Source organism: Ilyonectria robusta (assembly GCF_021365365.1).
Source record: "Ilyonectria robusta strain PMI_751 chromosome Unknown BGZ61scaffold_26, whole genome shotgun sequence".
In the NCBI taxonomy this organism is placed as follows: domain Eukaryota; kingdom Fungi; phylum Ascomycota; class Sordariomycetes; order Hypocreales; family Nectriaceae; genus Ilyonectria; species Ilyonectria robusta.
Genome location: NW_025764460.1, coordinates 257685 through 280538, shown reverse-complemented (window position 1 = coordinate 280538; position 22854 = coordinate 257685). Strand labels below are relative to the sequence as shown.

Below are 22854 nucleotides of genomic sequence, written 5' to 3'. Positions count from 1 at the left end.
ACAAGCCAACGACAACGCACCAGCCACGCCTGGCGCTAACCATCTTTGCCACAGCCACAGTCACAGCCACAACCCTCGCTAGAATAATGGGTTTAAACCATCGCGACAATCTTTAGTGCAGGAGAATGAATAGGAACTTGGCATTTATTGACAGGCATCGCTATCTGTTGTCGTAAAATTCTCACGAAATCCACCTGCCTCGAACCGGAGTGCCTATCCTGTAATACACAGTGTACGTGATAATCAATGGCTCTCGCACTGTCCTCAGCCGCCAGCCTCGGCGGCTACAGAGCCAGTCAACGCGGCTCATTCAATCAGGCGACGAATATCATCACGCTCTTCCCCTCTTTCTTCTCGACTCTCTAAAATTGTACGCCGCCTCTTTACATCCGTGAGCATCCGTACAGAACCGATCTTCTTTTGAAAACAATCATTTCTCCCTATTTCGTCCGGCCATGGAGGGAGACTCGCAGACCGAGGCGGTTCGCGCCACTCCGCCAACCAAGATCAGGTTCGACCTGGCCGCATTCGTGGTGAACAGGTTCAGTCCCAAATCATACAGACCAATATCAAATGGAATTGGATTCGAATGGAAACATATCCTTAGATTGGATTCCGATTCTACAGTGAGAATCTTTCTTGCTGAAGGAGGCTATATGGTGGGGTTGGCCTATCTGTACGCCAAGCGTGACGTGGAGCTGGGTCTCATTTTGGAGCCTGATGATAGCCGTTTGCTTGTTATGAGTCGCTTCTTAGATGACTTTGAGAAGTCTTCGGTCGCCAATCGGAGATCCCTGGCGGCAAAAACTACTGAGCTGTTCAGAAGTCTCGTCGGGCCTACATCAATACCATCTGCCCCATCGCAACAGCCAGAAAGCGGTACGCTCTCCATCAAATCTCATTTCCGCTTCTAAATAACTTAGGCTTGGCAAATGGCACCGATGGCCAAACGGCTGCCCCTTCTGATTCGCCCGTCGAGAGGACGACAGACGGTGCATGTTTGGAACACCAGAATAAACGCCGCCGTGAGCGTTCCTCAAAGCTGTTGATGGCTTCTCTAATGCAACTTAGGCACCGATGGAGATGACGGGCGCCCTGCAACTGCTTTTCCGCCGACTTCATGTCGGCCAGCTTCTGTTGTGAACTCCCCCGAACCGATCACGACGACGATACCCATGGATATCGCAACCCAGCTCCAAAGCGCTGCCCCGACTCCTGTGACACGAATGATTGGCCCTACCACCAACCCTGTTGACAATACCATCAGTCTGAACACCGCCATACACCACATATCGATCGATGACGCCAAAAGGCTTCTTCCTGCGGACTTGGTCGAATCGATTGTGACTAGACCTGATCCGAAGAATGAAGACAACTTGTTGGCTGCTATTTCGTTGTCCTTCCCGGCAACTGACAACCTCCCGCATACATGCCAGATGGCATTCGAAATAGCCCCTGAGAATATATCGCACTACGCCTTTGCACTATTTAGGGTTCGGTTGAAGACTAAGCATGGATTTCAGCAGGCATACATCGGTGACGGTCTAAAGATGCTACCGACTCCGAAATTGACACTCCAAGGGGCTTGGCGCGACATGATCCCTGCGGTATTTGGCCCCGAGATATCGAGTGCCATCTGTGCTAGTCCCATCTATGTGGATGATGCACGGCACCGTCTGGACACTACGGACTCTGTGTCTTTGGAAATCGACGGTCAACCAGATGTTTCCGCTATTATGTACGCCTATGTGGAGCCGCAGAAAGGACTCGAACTCAAAAATAGACTGTGCGCTCCCAGTATCGAGCGCTAGGCACGGATTCCTCGACTTGTGAACTCTGAGAATCAGCACATCTCAGTGCTGGCTCAAGATCTGTCTTTCTATGGTATAAGGAAACAGTGGTGGAAAAGATCAACGACGCTTTGGGTTAGATGAGACGAAGTGGAGAGTTGGAAGAGCTTTCTCCCGGGAGTATATTGTGAGCAACATCTGGTTCTGGCTTGTGGGTATGTGGTGTTGGTTAGAAACAGAACGCGTGATCTACCCGAGTGTTCTAGATCATTTGGTATATCAAAGCTGGTAGACCAAGTTCCAGGACAATGGTGGGTGTTCCACCATGCGCTCACAAAGTTGAGTGATTTAATTCGGAGATCAATACAACTCGTGGTTCTGTCATGTTCAAAAGCGACTGGTATTAATTGTTCTGAAGGACACTATTAGAACCGGCGATATCAAGCAGGCAGATGAGCGGTATCCACCTTAGGAGACGCTGGTTCACAATTTTTGCTTCTTTGCTTCTAAGAACTGGTACCTCGTTCGCAGATCACAAGTGATTGAACGAAAGGGGCTCATCAGGAATCAGCTTTGCAACTTCCACTGAACAATACGCGCTGAACACGAGTTCTCAGCAAACATTGAACACCCACTACAACCTGTGGTCTACTTGGACGCCGAAAATGTCTCGACAACTCACAAGAACTTACTTCCTCTCTATCACACTTCGACCTACCAACGACAAGCCCACCCAGAAGCAAAATGACTTCAGCCTTGAAGGAAGTCACCGACGCGGGAAACTCGGGAAATCCCACCAAGACAAACCAAATCAACGACAAGACCCAGGATAACAAGCCAGATGGCCGAAGCGCGATCACAGGACCCGCTCCTGTGCTTCATCCAGATGTCACTAGACAGCAGCTCATGCACATGATTGAAGCCGTGGAGTCACGACCCGAATGGAGCGCCACAGGCCAGGACATTGACATGGAAGCCAGCTTTATGACGGACTCTGCCATCGCCGAAGCCGAGCGCTCGACCAGCGAAGACGAAAAAGATGGCTCGAGTGCAGAGGCTTCTCCTTCTGGCTCGGCGGCGAAGTCCACTGGAAAAAGTTCCGACGATAGCTGGGACAAGTCATCATCTGATGATGAGTCCAATGCTGATGAAGGACACAGCGGAACGGAGGGCGCGGGCTGGGTCAAGATCTATAAGTTAGAGTCGGAGACTTTCCGAGGAGTGCAGATCGTGGCTGAGGAGAGCGGACGCGAGTAGACAGATTGAGATTGCATTCTTGTTGATAGCTAGAGATGAGACCGAGCTCCCCGAAGACAGCTGCCAGCTTAGATAGAGCTTAGATTGTAGTGAATCCTGAGATTAATTATGTACATAATTTCCCCCCTCGTGACATGGTTCGTTGCGTATTGTCAGAGGAGTATTGAGTGTCAGCATGTAGCGTATGACGTTGTTACACTTGACGCTAAGATCCATCGCGTCTGACAGTGTTGCACCACTGATCACGAGAATGCAGATCGCCAATCACTGGCCACTGCAGTAAGCGCTATTACTTTGCTCGTGATTTTTCATCTCTTCTTTTCTTTCCTCTTTTCTTTTCGTTCCTCGGCAACTTACGCAGCCCCCCAAAACTGCGCGGACATCGACGCGCAACACCATGGAGGCACGCCGCGACTCACTTCAGGCATATTTTGCCTCGCCGAATGCCACCTTGAGGCCTATCATGACGTCACTAAACGGGGACAACTCGTGGCTGATCTCGCTCCCGCGTCCGCCTGCTGACGGTGCGGGACGGGTTTACTACCATGTTGTGTTTGAACCGTGGCTGGCTGGGCCAACGAGCCAGATTGCTTCTTGGTTCATCGGTATTACTTTACCAGAGGTGCCGAAGATAGCAGATCCAGAGGCTATTGAGGCTGTTATTCGTCAGATCGAAGAAGCTGCCGCTGGGCCCGTCGCGGACAGCAAGCTGACAACAGCGGGGCCAGAAGGAGACTACGGTGGCGGTATTGATGCGATTCTCTTGGAGTTTCACTTCCTTGACCACGTCCATGAAGCAACCCTCCGCCTATTCAACGAGAACATTCCCATCATCGCAACCCCGGAGGCCACTAACGTGGTAAAGCCTTGGAATCACTTCAAGACTATTACGACGATTCAAGACCTCAGTGCTTCGTCCAAGACCTGGCGGGACCCTGCCCTGCATCCTGGGGACCCAGTACCGTCGTGGTTCACACCTATCCGTATACCCGGTCATTCAGAACTCAACTTTTGCACTGCCTTGGTGTGGACCCACGTTGCTGACGATGGAAGGGAAGTTCACGAAGCCATAATCAATTCCCCACACGGCACGCGCCTTGACGAGGGACCGTTGCAAGCGTTTCTGGATGCGGAGCCTCCAACAGTGAAACTGGCCATGCTTCATGGGCTGAAAGAGAGTCATACGGCGGGATGGAAGACGACATTCGGAGTCAAAGGCGGGCTTGCATTGTATCGGAGACTTGGAGGTGTCAAGTACTGGCTTCTCTCACATCACTCGGCTCTTGTGTATAGCGGCATTTTCATGCGGCTTTCGAGAACTATTGACACAGCACGGACGATGGAATGGGCACTTGATGAGGAGAAGAAGACGAGCCAACAGAGCGAGCAAGATTTACCCAAGCCAAAGACGGTTGAAGTGGAGAATGGTGGGTGTTTTATTTTGGAGTGATGTGCGGGAATGGTGGAAGGCCTCAGCTACTTCTTTGTTTCTACAGTGTTACAGCGCGCGATATATTTTGAACATGACTTGAATGACGACAAATCTTTTGGAACTCGGTCCGACCTTGGCTTTCAGAGACCCTTTTTCGCAGGGAGTACAAAACGACCTGGTTCTCCTTTGTGAACATAGGAATTCTTGAAATCCACGCCCAGAAAATTTACCTGCTTCCTTCAAGATTCACGTGTGGAACAAGAAGCATGATCCCACAGGAGAGCTAAGTACTCCCCCTGCATAATTTCCAGGCGTGTTTTTAACTGTGGGTACCGAATTACCCATCAGCTTGTCAGTTGTGCCTACCCTGGAGAATGGGAAACCTGGAGGGTGGCCAACTTGGGGGGTAGCTTGGGGGTGTCAAGATTGGGGGTCAAGAGGCCAAGTCAAGGCACTTTTCGTTACTGAAAATACCAAGACACAGCCTCATTATAAAGATATTCTTGCGGCACTTGGGCGTCTTTACTCTCATGCAACCCAGCATGATATTTTGTCAGAGTGACACACCGAGTGCGATGACAGGCGCCATGGCGTTCGCCACTTGGCACATCCATAGCGATTTAAATGCCCGTCAATCAAACTAAACAGTAGCGTTTTGGTGGCGGGCGGGTATTTACAGTAGCTAGATGCAGTGGAGGTGACATCGTGATACCTTAAAGAGAGCCACGCATACGTGAGGGAGGGATACGTGAGGGAGGCATACTTGATGGAGGCATAAGTGAGGAGTCATCGTGACCCCCACGATCATCCTCATCCGTCTCCAACTCTCTTGCCTGAGGCATGCACACGTATTGATACACACCGATTTGATGCACACGCATTGATGCCCAACTCGCTTCCCCTCACACCCCCAAGATCCAACATGACCTTGGCATTTCCATGTCTGCTCAGGTGGATTTCGACGATCCCGTTTCCTCACCGTTTAACGCGGAAAACGGTGCTCGTAGCTTGGGCGCCTCTGCATTCAATCGACCGTTTTCTCATTGTTTCGTTACCAGAAGCGCCTAGTCGGAGGCTCACCAGCGACGTTACCCCCCAACTTGCTTCTCCATGCAAGATTTAACATGAACTAAAGACCACAAGGTGGGTTTAGAGGATGTGGAATCTGTGGAGGAAACATCCCTTGCCCTTGTCGTATAATTTGAGCGTATCACCATCACTGGAAGGGTCAAGAACTGTAATCCCGCGGCTTAGCCAGAACATCGAGAACAGGAAATGAAGCGGAGGAAGGTCATTGCACTTTTTCTTTGTCATTTTATCTGAGAACATTGGGCTAGCTAGCGGACTTGAGGAATTTTCCACGCCAAGCAAATTCATTCGGCTGACAATGTACACAGTCATAGTGCACAGCCTCCCCTAGACTTAGATGACGAAGATTGTGGCCTTGCTTGTTCGTGGATGAAAGTGGGAGCCTTCCGTTCAGTCTCCAACGTTGCGCAAAGGCCGGGGCCCGATCAGCTTTTACCCCCCATTCTCTACCCTCAGACATTCCTTTCTGAGCTGGATCCCTCTCGGACGAAACTATGATGATCGGTTCCTGTGCTGCTGAATGCGGGAATCTCGGCCGCTCATGCTCCCTTTTCGCGTGGCACTTGTCTGTCGATCATACACGACAACGCAGGAAGAAGCCCGGCTCGTCTCATTATGCAGCCACTCACGAACGGTCATAGTTCCTTCAGCATGCTCCGCGATGCCGTTGGTTCGATTAAATATGCATTCCGGATCAATTACAAGAGCAAGCTCACTTCAACTACCCTGAGGCCACGATTCCTAGATTAGCTCAGTTGCTCCTATTCGCAAGTGGGCATCCTGGCCTACCCCGAGCTCCCGCCCAATCGAGATCTAGTCTACGCGCTGTGTGTATCAACTATTCATCAGACCACTGCACCGTATTTTCCATGGCACCAATAGCCAAGGACGAGTAGGGGGTAATTTTAATCTCCCTAAAAGGGTCTGGCTTCCTCCATCCAACCCCCGCGGGATGTATGTCTGGTCACACGCGGCCGCTGCGCCAGGTGTGTATCGAACCTTGCTTGTACCCCGGATTACGCTCTTGTTCTGCATCATTTAGTATGCATTAGCCTCAAGAGTCCTAGATGGCCACCGCCCGTTCCTCGCAGAGGAGCTACTCCGAAGCAGCCGGAACCTAATCGTGCCGAGAACCTACACTCACACCAACGACCAAGAGTCGACAGGAGCTAAAAGTCATTTTGCTGCTACACTCTCATTCAGGTGAGGAGTAGGTTCCCCGGCTATCCTGCAAAGCAGTGTGGCGATGAAGGCAAAAAGACGCAGGGCATTTACGGAAATCCTACGCTGTCGCTCCGCCACAACATGGCAATGCCGGGCACAGAAGCGGGGCAAGCAAAGGCGGGGATATCGTAGCCATGAAATATCAAGGTGATCCTGGCTAACTATGAGTGGGCGCGTTCTTCGGACTCGGCAAGTTCTCAACGCCAATGCTGAACACAGCGGAATATTTGGAACCCGTTCCTGTTGAGCATATTTTTTATTCCTCCTAATCCACGTAGTGGGCGCAAGTCGATCGACATTCCATCCCCACTCGCATCCCCGCATTCTGAGGCTGATCTCAAGTCACGATGTTCGCTTAGCTCCAGACCAGCTATTCCCATCCCACACACGCCTGTAACCATAGACGGGTTAAAGCTGCTTGCCACTAGTTAAAGCCGTTGGTCTTTCAACGCTACCGTTCTAGCTGCTAGCTGCGGCATCAACTTGCGGGGATGATCGCTGAAATTACTTCTAGCTTGAATACATGGTAACCTACCTAGCTGATCTTCCGCTACGACAGGAGTTTCCACCATGTAACCCATACTACCCATCGACGAAGAAAAAAGCGGTCAGTCGGCCAATGATAAACAAACCACCATCAGCTAGCAGTCGCAGTCACGGTCGAAGCCCAAATCGCCGCATCGGCTTGTGTGTGACCCGTGGTTAGCTCAGTTGTGCTGCAAACTGCCGCAGTCCCACCATTCTCGGCATTCGTCAATAGTAGCTATATTACTACCTTCAGGGATATGCCTAGAAATATTATTCTACTTGAAAGCTCAGTGCAATTTAATAGAATCACAGGGTCGTCTTGGTGTCTGACACCGACAGGGCTGGAGTTTCTCGAGTATGCATTTCGTTTAACTCGATTTATCATACGAGTCGTTTGTTTTCCTAGGGCTGCCGAATCCATCATGCGATTTGTTCAAGCATCTCTCCATGTGCATGGACATCGTGTGTGATTCAGCGATACTCCATGGGAAGAGTGGGAATACAAACCCCTCGGTGCATTCATGAATGCCCTGGTTATTTCTCAGCCTGATGTCAATACTAATTGACTTTTCTATGTAGCTGGAATATACTTCGAGGGTAAATAATTGCCATACACTCCAAGTTGCAACCAGGGAGGCTATGTCAAAATCATTTTCTATATTCAGCCTGAGTGGCCGCCTTGTATCGTTACATGAAACTAGCCCCCTTGGATGCTTCGGGTTTGTTACAGCAATTGCCGATAAACTTAGTTGGCTTTCCACCCGCGGCAGAAGTGAACGAGCCGCGGAGGATTTGAGTGAGGGGGCTGGCTACCGTGCCATGACTAGTAATATTATTGGCCAAAACGCCGGCGCTGATGCATTGTACGACGTAGGATCGTTTGGCCAGAAATGTGCACATCAAGTCTCATCGCGTACTGTGCCAATCTCAATGCTAATAGCCTCGATATTCAGTCGTCAACCGCCACGCCAGTGTGATTTTAGTCAAGCCGACCCAGCCGAGCCAAGGAGTAAACTTAATAAAACTTACGGTGAGAGAAGCGGGCATCGCTGTGGAGGCGCCGACCGAGAAAGATTGGGGTAAATCAGAGATTTTGAGGGGGACTACTCGAGTAGCTTGGTGATTTAGTCCAGGGTTACTGCACGGTTCGTCCAAGGCCCGGTTGCAGTGCTACGGAAGGACACCACACTCCATGACTCGAGGACGGCCCGTAAAGAACAAATCTCTGCGCTACTCTGGAGTGGAAGCAGTTGAACATTCTAGAGTGGGTGGGGGTTACAGTGGGATAACGCCGAGTGTCATGCCTCATACACGTACATGTACCGTACACCCATTTCTCCTGTAGTCAGGTGACGAAATGGAAACGGAGGAATTAGGTATAAATACAGCGCCCCCAAGACGGTCAGCTTCGAATGATGCCCGAGTGTTCCGCGTGGTGATGGTCTCGACTCAGTCAAACTGGCCTTGTTTACTTCCTCTTTATTTCCTCTCCATCTCCTCCTTCTCCGTACACCCGTGCACTCACTAGCAACGCCACTGTTGGCCCTAACCCATGGCCAAGAACTTGGGGCTCACGTGGTATTGGTGCACTACGCATCGCTTATTATTGCGGGCGTCGCGTATTCTCGGTTTAGTCTCCATTAGTGTGTCTCGGCTTTGAATAGCGTCTTTCGACGCACGTGGCTCTACTAGCAATCGCCACTAAACCAGCCGACGTCGTTTGTGTCTTTGACTCGATTGAATTGGGTTCTTTGCTTGATGAAGTGGGTTCTTGGTAATATCTAGTTGCGCGTAATGGTCGACCTTCAATGTGTAGATATTTACCTACCCTGTAGTCGCTCACTGTTTGTGATGGAATGCCAACTGTATAGCTAAGATGTCATTTGGAGACTGATTTAAACAATTCCCACACTCCACTCCAGAGACTCCTTATTGAGTCCCTTCAACGTCAAATCCTTCATTATGATGATCGGGTTTCCCAATTGGGACACGCATCTTGGAGGCCTGTCCGGATCAGTCGGATGGATTGCCGATGAATCCGTAGGTGAGACGGACCCGCCAATCCGTCACCAGACCTACCTTGGATTTGGGGCTTACGGTAACAAGACGGACCGATGATCGTTGCTATTCTGGTTGCCTACGAATACCTGAAGCAAGCCTCTCTCACTCGTCGATTGTGGGCTGATTTCCTAGGTGCAGGCATCGACAGGGCTCCGCTCAATTGACGGATTCCGCAATACGACTCCGTACAGCCACACTGGTTCGTCATCTCCTCGTAATACTAGTCAGAGCGGAGAGGGGTTGAAAGGGCCAAAACGACTGGCAATCATCGATAGATCGCCTTTTCATCCCCGCATCTTGAGCCTGTCTGGGGTACATGGCGCTTAGCATGGGTGTGGGGGTGGCACCTCCTACTGGCCCGGTAGCGTAACGTGTCTGTGGGGTCATGTTGCAATGGGGAAAGGGAGAAGTTCTTGGCTTTGACGGGGTCGTAATCTGATGACAGGCTGCTGCGTCGGTAGTTTGCAGCTTGGCGACGATGCGCCCAATCCGCGAGGCGAGACGCTGAGAAGTGCCCGCAACGGATGACCCGGAAGATCGATCAGTGAAGCAGCACTCCCTGGCTGGTGGAATTGATGCCGTCCAGTTAATTTATCCGGCCTGGTGCATGTGACGGCGTGTTTGGTGTTGGTCCTAGCTATCTCTCGCGGCTTGGGCTCGGATATCGTTAAACGACTTGGCTCAGTCAATGTCTTGAATTGGTTTTGCGCGCATATGCCCAGCGCGTACCTAGCATGCCACCGCAATTCCCACCAGTTGGCACTGACTCGGCTGGGAAATCACTCAGCTCTGATCCTAGCTGGATCGAGAGCTCCAGCAGCTCCCCTGCCAGAGCTCCCCGTTGATCACCTCGAAGCTATCAGCTTCCCCGCATCGCTTGGCCATCACGACTCGCCAAGAGCCAAGGGAAACCCTGCATCATACACCCTCCCGGCAAAAGCATAACCTGAATCTCACCCACGGCACGAATGGAACCAAGCGTTGCGTCCAAACTCAAGCTGAAGCTTGGATGCAGGCGCGATTGGTGCCCGCAACGTCCAAGAGGGGGTCGTATGCGGTGATGGGCGCTGATGATACCTCGTTGAGCTAGGTGCGTCGTCCAAGTTTGGATTTCCGGGCGTTTCTCGGGATATGGGATCTCGGAATGGCGATGCACAGGCGGATGAAGGGATCGCCATGTGTATTTAAGGGGGAGGTTCCAAGTCAGATTTCCCACCACCCCAAGACCAAGACACTCAACATCTTTAAATTATCAAGTGTCAATCGCAAACATGGCTGCTCCGCAGTATTCGAAATTCCAGAGCTCTCTTCCCGATGAGTTTGACATCATTGTCTGTGGTGGTGGGAGTTGTGGTTGTGTCGTGGCTGGACGGTAAGTGCCCAAGTGCCCAAGCCCCCAGCGCCCCAACAAGAAACAAGGAGAAAGATGAGAAGAAACACGAGTAGAAAGGGAGATTACGAAAACGAAGTCTAGAGCTAACTAAACCAGCCTCGCGAACCTGGACCATAACCTGAAGGTTCTGTTGATTGAGGGTGGCGAGAACAACCTCAACAACCCCTGGGTCTTCCGTCCCGTAAGCAGAACACCCCAGACTCAATCCCGAGTGATAGTAGATGCTAATTACAGTGGTCAGGGCATCTTTGCACGAAATATGAAGCTAGATTCAAAGACGGCTACGTTCTACGAATCTCGGCCTTCCAAACACCTCGCTGGCCGCAAAGCTGTGGTACCAGTAGCACACGTCCTGGGTTTGTTTTCTGATGCCTATTCCGCTCATGAAGAAGCCATGCTAATTTCAAATAAAGGGGGTGGATCATCTATCAACTTCATGATGTATACTAGGGCCTCGGCCTCCGACGTAAGTGGACATATTCGAGTAAACGAAACTGGAAACTCGAAATGGTCTAACAAGTAAACTAGTACGATGATTTCCAAGCCAAGGGATGGACTACCAAAGAGCTCCTGCCTCTTATGCGAAAGCATGAGACATATCAGCGAGCCGGCCACAACAAGGACATTCACGGAGACTCGGGTCCAATCAAGGTTTCATTTGGCAACTATCAGTACCCGATCAAGGAGGACTTCCTCCGCGCAGCCGAGACTCAGGGAATCCCTAGAGTCGATGATCTTCAGGATCTTGAGACTGCCCATGGCGCTGAGCAGTGGCTGAAGTGGATCAACCGCGACACTGGCCGTCGAAGTGATTCCGCGCACGCCTGTAAGTTAATATTTTTGTGGTATCAGGATTCAAACCACTAACATACTGTTCCTAGATATCCACTCTACTCGTGCAGTGCACAGCAACTTGTACCTTGCCACTAGCACCAAGGTCGACAAGGTCATTCTTGAGAATGGCCGGGCTGTCGGAGTTCAAGTTGTTCCAACCAAGCCCCTCGGCGGAGGTCCACCCCAGACGCGCACATTCCGCGCTCGCAAGCAAATTGTTGTGTCTGGAGGAACTCTCTCCTCTCCCCTGATTCTCCAGCGATCTGGTATCGGTAACCCTGAGTCTCTCAAGGCTGCTGGTGTTAACTGCCTGGTCAACTTGCCCGGTGTTGGTACGTGCCCCCACGTGACTCCGACGATTAACAACTACTAGTTGGAAACTCATGGCTGACATCAAATCAAACTACTAGGCAAGAACTTCCAGGACCACTACCTTCACTTCTCCGTGTATCGAGCCAAGCCAGAGACCGAGAGTTTCGACGACTTTGTTCGTGGAGACCCTGTTGTCCAGAAGCGTATGTGAAACCCGGAAGTTTCTCCGTCGGTATCCACTAACACGATTCCAGAGGTCTTTGACGAGTGGCACCAGAAGGGAACCGGACCTCTCGCAACCAACGGCATTGAGGCCGGCGTCAAAGTGCGCCCAACTGCTGAGGAGTTGAGGGAGTTTGAGACATGGCCAACTCCGCATTTCAAGGACGGATGGAAGTCGTATTTCGAGAACAAGCCTGACAAGCCAGTGATGCATTATAGTGTCATCGCTGGCTGGTATGTGAGTTTCACCCATTCTATATCTACTGGCAACAAATCTGACAAAACATAGGGAGACCACATGCTGATGTAAGTGTTGACAACATCTAACTGACAATTGGCGATATCAAGTCCATTTGTTGATTCGATACTAACAACTTTGCAGGCCCGCTGGTAAATTCTTTACCATGTTCAACTTCCTGGAGTATCCCTTCTCTCGAGGTTTCACTCACATCAAATCCGCCGATCCCTATGAGAGCCCTGACTTTGACACCGGCTTCATGAACGATGAGCGAGACATGGCCCCCATGGTCTGGGGCTACATCAAGGCCCGAGAGACTGCCCGCAGGATGGACGCCTATGCAGGTGAAGTCGAGAACATGGTATTTTTTTCATCTCAGCATGGTAAATATTTATCAGACTAACTCATCAACAGCACCCCTTCTTCGACTACGACTCGCCAGCTCGAGCCCACGACATGGACCTTGAGACCACCAAGGCGTATGCTCTTCCAGGCAACCTTTCTGCCGGAATCACCCATGGAAGCTGGTCAAAGATGCTGCCAGAGGCCGAGAACAAGTGTGGAACCAACATCCTCAACTCCAACAAGGTCAATAGCCGCGGGGAGCTCAAGTACAGCGAGAGCGACATCAAGGCCGTCGAGGAGTGGGTCAAGCGACACACCGAGAGCACCGTAAGAACCACACCATTAATTTCACGTCTTCATCTACTGACTCTGTGTGTAGTGGCACAGCTTGGGCACTTGCTCCATGGCGCCTCGGGATGGTAACAGCATCGTGAAGGAGGGCGTTCTTGACGAGCGTCTGAACGTCCATGGTGTCAAGGGACTCAAGGTTGCCGATCTCAGTATCTGCCCCGACAACGTCGGATGCAACACGTAAGTGAAATGCCCTTGGTGGCCTGAGTACAACGCTAATGATAAAATAGTTATTCCACCGCTCTCCTGATCGGTGAGAAGGCAGCTATGCTTGTCGCCGAGGACTTGGGATACTCTGGCGAGGCCCTGGAGATGAAGGTCCCCACCTATATGGCTCCCGGAGAGTTGACGGTTCCGTTCCGCCTGTAAGGTCTCACCTTACGGAGATGATGGGAGATGAGGAAGAATGGGATGCTAAGCAACGGGTTGGCTATTGAGATTGACACTGTAGCCGAGTTTTCAACTTGTACGAAGCACTGTATTCCAGATTGACTCACTGACCTCAAATCAATTTACTACTTGTGTATATCATCTACCGAGGGTCACCATTTTTTTTTTTAACTGTTGCTGAGTTCTAGAGTTGAGTTTTGGAGTTGACAACGAGGCTTCTAACCCTGCCATGCTATTTTTAGCGCTTCCAGCCGAGTTGAAATGTCTCACTCGGCAAATCGGGCAACCTTGGGCGCGCTGAAAGACAGCAGTCCAACTGTTGAAGACGCTCAATACCGCGTTCTGGGAGTGGAGTGAGTTTGCTGAGAATTGGGGGGTTGACTACGCTAAAATATTTCTCCATCTGCGCTGTGGAACTTGGCTGTTTTGATGATAAGCGCAACTATGTTTACCTCCAGTTCTTTTAGTCGCTGATTGCAAGTACTGGTGATTTTCTGTCGATGTTTCGGTGTAGATAGGATATAACGAAATATTAAAAGCCAAAACAGGAAGAATACACGAGAAATAGAAGCAATTGAATGAGAAGTCTATCTTTTTCCTAACGAGGTTGAAGGGGAGCTCTAGAAAAAGCTCCAGTATTTGCACAGAGTTGCAATCTACATTAGCAGGTAGAGTAGGATGCTGCAGTGATCACAGCGACCGACCATGCAGGGGAGAGCAATTGCAATACGACCCGAGTTCCTCCAGGAGACTGTCTTGGAAATAGGGGACGATTGCAGCTTCGTCTGCGTCTTGACTTGAAAACCGGGCATTCTGATACATGGCCAAGGTCATCATGCCATGGGGCGCATTGTGTAAGCTGACACGCAAGACACAACAGAGGTCTATCCAATAGATTAATCACCACCCTTCAGCCATAAGCAAGCTGAAATTAAAATAAAAAATAAAAAAAATAATCCATTTTTCACTCAAAAATTGGCATATGACCATCAGAATCCAGACCGCAGAGTTGAGTGGTAGGAATGTGAAGTCTGAGGTGGGACTTTTTGCCCCCACGCAAAGCTCACTCTTCAAACAACTTTCCATAAATTGGTTAATCCAGGAAAACTTTCTTTGACGAGGTTCCATTCAAATCTACATCTCTAATCTATTAAGGCTAAGTTGCTGCCACCCACATGTTTCTACACAAAATCTGTTCCTTACTCGTGCGCGAACTTGGTTCGGATCCACTTGCGCAATACGAAGCCTGACAACTCCCGGTTAATAACAACTGTGTGATTTTGGTCAGAATTAACTACCATATCAAATGGCTCAAAGTTGCAGAGAAAGGGTAAAAATGGGAAGGATAAGAAGTCTCCATTGCCATGGTGTTAGCAGACAAATTGTTTAAATATTTCGGTCAAGGGAATATGGTGGAATTCAGATACGTGGTTTTTATCCAACCCAACGTATATTAGCAACGGTTTACTTCTATAAACCAAATTTGGAAGCTTTTTTTCTTCTTCTTTTTTTTAAAAGCTTTACTCAATCTCATCGGATAGTTTAAAGCCATCAGTATTCTCAAACAGCAGAGATAAACAGTGAGTGCTACACCCAGCTCCAGAAGAAACAGTACAAAAACAATAAGGCTGCTGTATGCTGGTCTTTACCTTCAAGCTTCATTTCGACCATTCTGACTTCAACCCTGCTGTCTGCAGTCAACAACCTTGCTGTCTATGGGTAACAATTTGGGAGCTTTAAATTCTACATCTTTAAAACACTAGATCCATTATTTATAGGTTTCGCAAGCAATGCCCAGTTCAAGAACATCTTAAGTGCTTGAACAGGACCGTTAAAATTTTATTGAATTGGGCTATGTACAGAGAAGGAAACAATGGCCTTGGACTGATTTGTAGGTCTGAGATCGGAGTAGCGAATCAAAAAGCGGCCTTAAGATAACACCGCCCCTAATCGATCGAATGTTGTATCTTCTCAAACTAGCGGCAGAGGATTAAGGGAGCCATCGGGTTTGGGCATGTGGATACTCCAATGCTCAATGATGCAGGTCCCTTCGAATCTCCAAACATCTGTCCAGGCCAGCGATGGGCTACCGGGCATGTCGATCTTTTGAAGGACGTACGCATAACCTCCTTCAATCGCCTTACTGGAGATTGTGATGTTGATCCCTTGCGGTAGCGACTCCAAGAAGTCGATGGAGTTTTGGCGGCCGGACAATACATCCGGGTCGTGATTGATATAGTCCTCGCTATAGAACTTGTTGGCGCCTACGCGGTAGTCTCGGTTGACGACCATGATTTGCACTGCTTGTTCGAATGCGGCTTTTTGTTGAGCCCTGGTGGCTGGACGAGGAGGGCAGTTCGCTTTGGTGCCGGCGGCAACGACAGCGGCCGCTAGAGGTGCAACGGCGTAAACTAGCTTCATAGTGCTGGAAAAAAATGAATAAGAGGCTGATATACGTTGTTTGACTAAGATTGTGTGGTGATATTGCCGGTGCTTGGCCGATTCTATCACTGAGAAGGGGGCTACAAGAGTCTAGTATATATAGTTCTGAAATTTGTTAGAGGAGACTACGGAATCAAATTGGTTCCGCACCTAGTAAAATTTAAAGTTTTCAAGCTCGTCTTATTGATGATTTTTCCGGTTTTCCGTCGTCGGATTGACCTTGAAGTTCTGGAGAGTAATAAATCCCATATTCATAAGTAGGACTAGATACTTCTGCCACAGACACTAGTTACCCGTTGCAGGGTTATCCTGTGTTCGACGTGCGTGCGTACCAAAAGGTCCGGGTCGATGTTGTGCTTTTGAATGTCACCTGCTTCGCTAAGAGTGTGCAATTCATCCAGAAGCAGGCCGTGCAGGGGAGCGTCCTATATATTTTAGTATTGTGTTGCATGTAATGGTTCCCCGGGCTCAGCTTCTTGAGCCGACTACTTATATATTCATACAGGTTTTAACTTTTTTAAGTTAAAAGGCTTGATATTTGGTCATTGTGGTAGCATTGGGTAACAAATGCTCGAATTGTAGATAAAACTGTGTTTTTTTGACATTGTGCCGGCAACTTGCTCACCTTGAGGGAGCAGATAGAAGTTGGATTAGTAATGGTTCCCCAAGATTTTGGCTTCCCTATCAATGAGGGGGTTACAAACTTCTCGCGGGGAAAAAAAAATCTCGGCTAGAAGGTTGGAAGAATGGTCGCCTGAATGGAGGAAAGAAAGCATTGAACCGATTGAGTTGGCCTGTCACCGCCAGTTCACTGTGCTTCTCCCATCGGAGCGACGCGGGATCCGGACGCTTACAAATAGAATTGTAGAGCGGATGCTTAATATCTCGGGCACCTACCATGTCGCCTTTGCCCTCATCAGGGCACTGTTCCTAGTCGCAGCGCGCGCAACCGCAAGGATATACGCCTTGGCCCCTTGTGTTGAACTGACACCCCTGGACAGGGTTGACAGGGTTGGATATGGTCGAATAAGTTATCTTCGATAAATTTAAGAAGTAGATTCTATTGTGAGAGACTTAATATAGCAGTTAAAGTTTTTTTTTTTTTTTTTTTTTTGGTAAAAATCTTTTTAGTTGCTGGGAGACATAATAACTCTAACAAGAGCTATTTTACTGATGGATGGTAAAATGTTGAATTTAATTGACAGCAAGCTAATCAATTCCCTCAGGAGGAGGCGTTGACAGAATCGATGTGTTCTGCAATACACCTTCTCAAGTTGGCTTTAGGCCACCCACAGCTACCCTGTACCTTAGCGATTGCTCGAGTTGCACTTTTTCGAAACCCGCAATTTACCAACAGTTTGGTTTCATGAGGGCTTTAAATCCATAGGTTCGCAATTGCCTCGAGTTATTTAGCCTAGAGTTTTAATTGACTGACTTCAAACTTGGCTGACTTTTGCTCTTCTCATGACTTGATGACTTGGCGTTGGATTTGAGATTACTGTCACAGTTTAGCGCTCAATTTTTCTGCCCGTCAATTGACATTTGGCCACGCGTGTACCCAATCACATTTCCGTCAACTATTCTTTCCAGTCAATGACAATCTTGCCTGGTCTGTCATTCCCATGCCACCGCGCTTATCAAGCCGTCTGATCTTACGTGTGTCTCACCTTGCATTTCTAATCACAACAGTCGGGAATAAAAATAGTCCGCGATTTCGGTCATTCTGCCGCTCCCCACCGCCATAAGGCGTGCTCAGGTCGTACCACTTCACTAAGAAAAAAAAAATGTTAGTGACGAAAGCGGCCAATGAAGCGGGACCGGACCCACGGGGAGGGAGACACAATCTATTGAGAGTGCGCGAATACTGACGAAAGCGACTTAGTGAAAGCACGTCTTTTCTCTCTCTTTATGACGTCTTTTCGCTCTTTTGTTTCGTAGACCTTTTTCATTACTCATCTCCTCTCAATTGACGCCCACCATGCTCCGCAGCCGCGTCTCGTTGGTAGCCCGCAATGCCGGACCGTCGGCCATCGTGGCCCGGGCTGTTCGGACCTTCGCTACGGCGTCGCCCGTGACGCCGGTTGACAGGAACCACAAGGTCGTCGTTATTGGCGGCGGTACCGCGGGTCTGGCCATCAGCCATCAACTGCTCCGATCTGGAAAATTCGCCCAGGACGACATTGCCGTGGTCGATCCCGCCGAGTGGCATCACTACCAGCCCGGCTGGACTCTGGTTGGCGGTGGCCTCAAGACCAAGCAGGAGCTGCAGAGGCCCATGAAGAGCTTGATCAACCCCAAGTTCAAGTTCTACAACGAGAGCGTCAGCGCCTTTACCCCTGAGGACAACCTCCTCACCCTCGGCAATGGCGACAAGGTCACCTACGAGCAGCTCGTCGTTGCTCCCGGCATCACCATCAACTACGGCAGCGTCAAGGGCTTGCCCGAGGCTCTTGCCAACCCCGACTCTCTCGTCTCATCCATCTACGGCTACGAAACTTGTGACAAGGTCTTCCCCACCATCAAGAAGCTCCAGAGTGGATCTGCCATCTTCACCCAGCCCGCCGGCGTCATCAAGTGTGCTGGCGGCCCTCAGAAGATCATGTGGCTCGCCCTCGACTACTGGAAGAAGGCTGGTCTGTACAACCCCAGCAACCCTTCCAGCTCACCCATCAACATCAGCTTCGCCACTGGTCTTCCCTCCATGTTCGCCGTGGCCAAGTACGGCGCCAAGCTCGAGGAGTTGCGAAAGGAGCGAGGTGTCGAGGGCCTGTTCCAGCACGACCTTGTCGCCATTGACGGCAACAAGGCCACCTTTGCTCTTCCCGATGGCAAGGAGCAGGTGACCAAGAACTTTGACCTCCTGCACGTCGTCCCCAAGATGGGACCTCATGCGTTTGTCAAGAACAGCGCCTTGGCCAACGAGGCTGGCTACGTCGATGTCCACGACGGCACCACCCGCCACAAGAAGTTCGCCAACGTCTGGTCTGCTGGAGATGCTTCCAGCCTCCCCACCTCCAAGACGGCCGCAGCCATCACGGCCGAGGCACCAGTCCTCGTCGCCAACCTGTTGGGGGCTATGGAGGGCAAGGAGCCCGAGGCGCTCTACGACGGATACGCCTCATGCCCCCTCCTGACCGAGTACGGCAAGGTCCTCCTGGCTGAGTTCACATACGGCGGAGTGGTCAAGGAGACTTTCAACAAGGTTGGCATCGACCAAGGCGTTCCTCGCCGTGCCTTCTATCACCTGAAGAAGGACTTTTTCCCTTGGGTGCACTACCAGGCCATGGTTAAGGGTACTTGGGCTGGGCCTAAGGGCTGGATCAGGTAAAAATGGACATGTGTATAATATACTCGGTTATTGATAGAATGATTCTTCAGAATAATCTACATCTGAAGCGCTCCTGCATTATATTTAACGCTGCGAAGCATCGTGGTATTTCCTGTCAACAATTTGTGGGCTGACTGTGTGACCTCAAAGTCACGTCCGCCTCCAGCTTCTTTGCATGTTTACAGTCCGTCCTCAGTGGATTGCTGTTGCTTTTTGCATAATGCTTGGTACCTTCTTTGCGCTGTCATCAATTGCTTTGTCGTACAACATTGACTGTGTTAAGGATATTAGCTGCGAAGCCACGACTTCCATCATCGTCTTTTGAAGCACCCGGCTGTGCGATTTCGTATCGGATCACTCCCTGCTACGCCGATATAGGATTACAAACTGCTTCATCATGGACGGATGTCTTTTTTTGGGTGCCATAGTATCTTTTTGTTGATGATTTGGAAAGAAAAGGATCTTACGACTTATTCGGCACAACATACTGGGAATATGCGGAGAAGAGCTTCCAGTGTCAGTGGCGGAGAAGGAAATACCTGCATCAACAAATGCTGACTGAAAACTCGATAGAATACATTAAAAGTTAAGAGGTGATATATTTCTTTGTTGCTGATACTAAGCTATAGTCGTGCTATCGTACAATTTGACCTTTCGCCTGTTCGAAGTCGTCTACTTCCGAATGGCAGAAGCCTCCACCTCCACTCCGTTCTTAGAGTGAAATGTGTTACTCATCACTCGAGCTCCGGAATTACCAAACCACTGGCAACTTGGAAATTCCAATATCCCTGAGAAGCGGCGAATACTCAACCTCTTCAAGCGGAACGGCAACCTTGAGAGTGGGCAGCTTTTTGAACAAGGCGGCTAGAAAGGATTAATTGCTATTTCTGTCTCAGGTAAAAAGATTCTTACCAAAGGCAGTTTCAAGTTCCGTTTTGGCTAGAACTTCCGCAATGCATCGGTGCGGTCCAAAACCGAACCCAAGCGGATCATGCGTGCGGTTGTCTCTGTGGAGATTGAAGACATCGGCGTCCCGGAATATGTCCTCATCCCTGTTGGCGGACTGGTTGGAGGCGATAATGCCTTCCCCTGCCCGAATGGTCTAGAATGTTGTCAGTCACGTAATACTCACGCAAGACTAATCACTGAGCTCACCTTTCCTCCGAGTTCAATGTCCTCTTTGGCGACTCTCTTCATCGCGAGGGCAGAGCCAGTGTGATAGCGACACAACTCTTCGACAAAGGCAGGAATAAGAGATGGGTCGGCCTTGATCTCCGCCAGTTGACCTGGATTCTGCATTAGAGTCACAATACCCTTGTACGGTTAGTTACGTGATTGATTTCGAGGGAAACTGTGAGTATCATACTAGAGCAATGGTAGACACCATAGTGGCATTTCCGGCAACTAGGAGCAGAAACGCGATTTGAACGGCGTCAGATTTCTCAATGTGGCCGGGCTTGAGCTGTTCTGTGACGAGCTTGCTGATCAGATCTTCCTTTGGCTCCTCAAGTCGGAGGTCAACTAGCTTGGCAAGATAGTCGAGCAGTTCCCTTAGTTTGTTAGCTTTGTCTCAATTTTTGACGGGAAAGACATACTGATTAGCCAATGAAGCTTCCTGTGCAGTTGCACTGCCGTTGGTTCGGATCGCATTCTGCTGAGTAAGGTACTCTAAATCCTCAAAGGGAACACCGAGGATCGTGTAGATGATCTATGCGTGTCAATGAACTAAGTCGTAGTATGGGATACTGGGGCTCAGCGGACATAGGATGGGACTGGTAGTGCAAATTTATCCACGATATCAACGGGTTCGCTGCAACCTTTTCGAACCATCTCGTCGAGAAGATCATCAACCGTCTTCTGGATGTACGGCTTCATCCCTTCGATGTGCTCCTTGACAAAGAGTGGCTCCACCATACCCCTAGCGAGTCTCAGTATTTGGTTCTTGGTAGATTTACAGATGCATTACCGTTGAATAGTGTGTGCAGGCAAGTCCATATCCACAAAGGTTGGTTTGTTCTTGGCTGCTGCCTTGCCGCCAGCACTCAACTCGGGGAACCCGGGCCGGTTGCGCTCCTGTTCAACATTAACAAGACACACAATGAAGCAAGGGCCATGTCGATACGTACCTTAGAAAGCCTCTGATCTGTCGCTACTTTACATACGTCATGGTACTTGACCACAAGCCAGGCCAAACTGCCATCGAAAAGCTGGACTCTGGAGACCGGTTCAGTGGCCCGAAGGCGAGCGTATTCGGCTGGAGGGTCGAGAACCGACGCTCTTTGGAATGGGAATCGCGGTGCGTCAGTGGCCATCTTGAAGGCCGAGTAGTATCGCCAAGCAGATGGAATACGGGATGAAGAGATGCGTCGAATGTTGGATGTCATTGAGTGTGTGAAGAAACGAAAGCATAGTGGGTTGGTTGGTGATATCATGCTACTTATAAAGATGCAATTTCGACCGTTGCACCGGATACCGGGATTCCAAACTTCCATTTCATCCAGTGAATTCTCCCAAATTAGAAAAAGTCGTCATGATGCTGCGTTTCCGAGGAGATGGATGGTTGCTGATGGTCTGACAACCTGTGGCAATCCGTATTGCCGTCCCCGGACCAATTGGATCCCAACTATTTGTCAATTCCTGCAATGCACGATGCGCTGCTCACGCCATCGGGGGTTCATTTTGTGGATGACAAGCGTCGGCATTGTCGGCGAGAGTCGGTCGGCTGCTACATAACCCACCACAGCGTCGCATCTCCGCGGACAAGGTGTGCACCGGCACAAAACTATCAACGTCTCCGCGGGCGCCATTTTCTCACCTCATTCCTCGCCATCTGGTGATTATAAACCGCTCAAGGATGACGTCCTAGACCGCTCTCCATTACTTAACGGATGGACAACCCCGAAACGCGTGCGTCACTTGACCGCTTCAATCAACATCGTCTAGGCTTCTCCGAGTCACCTGTTCCAAAGTAAAGTCAGCGAGCGGCCCGAATACACCCGATGCTTGCCAAACCCAATCCATGGTACTGCGAGGCAGAGTTGGGTAACTCGTTGACCAATAAATTTGGCTGCTTGTAGGACCTCTTCGGATGCCAATACTGGCGTGTTGTTTATGAAGACACAGAGTCGGCGACTGGATCCTAAGATGTCTTGCAATACTGACTCAATGTATATAATTTATAGAGCGGGTGCGGCAGGAATGTAGTGGCCCAATATAATTTCTGCATTTATTGATCGAATCTGTTCTTATTTGGTTTTCTTTTAGCGTTACTCAATATCATCAGACAGATTAAAGCCATGCAGTGTTTTCAAATAATACCGACAAACGTTTAGTCCTACACCCAGAACCAGAAGAGACAGTAGCCGAACGATGAGGGGATCTGTTTTTGTTATTGATCCCTTCATTTGTTTTTATTTTATTTAACTATAGGCCTCCCTCTGTGTGTGTGCCATCAAGATCCTATACGTCTTCAATCATTAGGATAAAAACGCCATAGTTATGGCTAATATTATTGTAGCTAATACCAAAACTGTCCCCAGAGGATATAAGGCTAGTCAAACGGCAGTTCACGTACAAAATGCTGCGAGTCGAGCGAGGAACAACTCATAAGCGGAGACG

At 49.7% G+C, this 22854-nt stretch overlaps 7 protein-coding genes across 7 annotated transcripts; 5 read left to right on the top strand and 2 right to left on the bottom strand.

Moving 5' to 3' along the window:
• Positions 1-353: 353 nt before the first annotated feature.
• On the top strand, positions 354-2259 carry BGZ61DRAFT_461156 (uncharacterized protein). Its single transcript, XM_046247103.1, has 3 exons — positions 354-879; positions 924-1025; positions 1072-2259. The coding sequence occupies exons 1-3, from the start codon at positions 456-458 to the stop codon at positions 1809-1811; spliced, it is 1266 nt and encodes a 421-aa protein (XP_046098134.1). The 5' UTR covers positions 354-455; the 3' UTR covers positions 1812-2259.
• Positions 2260-2307: 48 nt separating this feature from the next.
• BGZ61DRAFT_558222 (uncharacterized protein) lies at positions 2308-3047 on the top strand (the record flags this gene model as incomplete). Its single annotated transcript, XM_046255712.1, has 1 exon — positions 2308-3047. The coding sequence occupies exon 1, from the start codon at positions 2535-2537 to the stop codon at positions 3045-3047; it is 513 nt and encodes a 170-aa protein (XP_046098133.1). The 5' UTR covers positions 2308-2534.
• Positions 3048-3411: 364 nt separating this feature from the next.
• On the top strand, positions 3412-4505 carry BGZ61DRAFT_461153 (uncharacterized protein). Its single transcript, XM_046247102.1, has one exon. It carries the CDS (start codon positions 3445-3447, stop codon positions 4495-4497), a length of 1053 nt encoding a protein of 350 aa, XP_046098132.1. The 5' UTR covers positions 3412-3444; the 3' UTR covers positions 4498-4505.
• A 6122-nt stretch (positions 4506-10627) lies between these two features.
• On the top strand, positions 10628-13592 carry BGZ61DRAFT_400217 (GMC oxidoreductase-domain-containing protein). The gene is made up of 13 exons (XM_046243028.1): positions 10628-10753; positions 10871-10955; positions 11016-11130; positions 11188-11240; positions 11303-11600; positions 11656-11940; positions 12019-12123; positions 12175-12380; positions 12432-12448; positions 12525-12741; positions 12795-13052; positions 13105-13256; positions 13307-13592. Exons 1-13 carry the CDS (start codon positions 10653-10655, stop codon positions 13443-13445), a joined length of 2031 nt encoding a protein of 676 aa, XP_046098131.1. The 5' UTR covers positions 10628-10652; the 3' UTR covers positions 13446-13592.
• Positions 13593-15437: 1845 nt separating this feature from the next.
• BGZ61DRAFT_483699 (uncharacterized protein) lies at positions 15438-15887 on the bottom strand (the record flags this gene model as incomplete). Its single annotated transcript, XM_046249518.1, has 1 exon — positions 15438-15887. One exon carries the CDS (start codon positions 15885-15887, stop codon positions 15438-15440), a length of 450 nt encoding a protein of 149 aa, XP_046098130.1.
• A 1838-nt stretch (positions 15888-17725) lies between these two features.
• Positions 17726-19443, top strand: BGZ61DRAFT_461149 (sulfide,quinone oxidoreductase/flavo-binding protein). Its single transcript, XM_046247101.1, has one exon. It carries the CDS (start codon positions 17887-17889, stop codon positions 19234-19236), a length of 1350 nt encoding a protein of 449 aa, XP_046098129.1. The 5' UTR covers positions 17726-17886; the 3' UTR covers positions 19237-19443.
• Positions 19444-19987: 544 nt separating this feature from the next.
• Positions 19988-21548, bottom strand: BGZ61DRAFT_364808 (cytochrome P450 55A3; the record flags this gene model as incomplete). Its single annotated transcript, XM_046241553.1, has 8 exons — positions 19988-20100; positions 20149-20338; positions 20392-20550; positions 20603-20786; positions 20832-20944; positions 20998-21154; positions 21203-21309; positions 21363-21548. The coding sequence occupies 8 exons, from the start codon at positions 21546-21548 to the stop codon at positions 19988-19990; spliced, it is 1209 nt and encodes a 402-aa protein (XP_046098128.1).
• Positions 21549-22854: the final 1306 nt, after the last annotated feature.

Coding starts and splice junctions, on each gene's coding strand:
- BGZ61DRAFT_461156 (XM_046247103.1), top strand. CDS start 456: ATGGAGGGAGACTCGCAGACCGAGGCGGTTCGCGCCACTCCGCCAACC. Junction 880..923: donor ATCGCAACAGCCAGAAAGCG/GTACGCTCTCCA, acceptor TAAATAACTTAG/GCTTGGCAAATGGCACCGAT. Junction 1,026..1,071: donor ACACCAGAATAAACGCCGCC/GTGAGCGTTCCT, acceptor AATGCAACTTAG/GCACCGATGGAGATGACGGG.
- BGZ61DRAFT_461153 (XM_046247102.1), top strand. CDS start 3,445: ATGGAGGCACGCCGCGACTCACTTCAGGCATATTTTGCCTCGCCGAAT.
- BGZ61DRAFT_400217 (XM_046243028.1), top strand. CDS start 10,653: ATGGCTGCTCCGCAGTATTCGAAATTCCAGAGCTCTCTTCCCGATGAG. Junction 13,053..13,104: donor AGCGACACACCGAGAGCACC/GTAAGAACCACA, acceptor CTCTGTGTGTAG/TGGCACAGCTTGGGCACTTG. Junction 13,257..13,306: donor GACAACGTCGGATGCAACAC/GTAAGTGAAATG, acceptor ATGATAAAATAG/TTATTCCACCGCTCTCCTGA.
- BGZ61DRAFT_461149 (XM_046247101.1), top strand. CDS start 17,887: ATGCTCCGCAGCCGCGTCTCGTTGGTAGCCCGCAATGCCGGACCGTCG.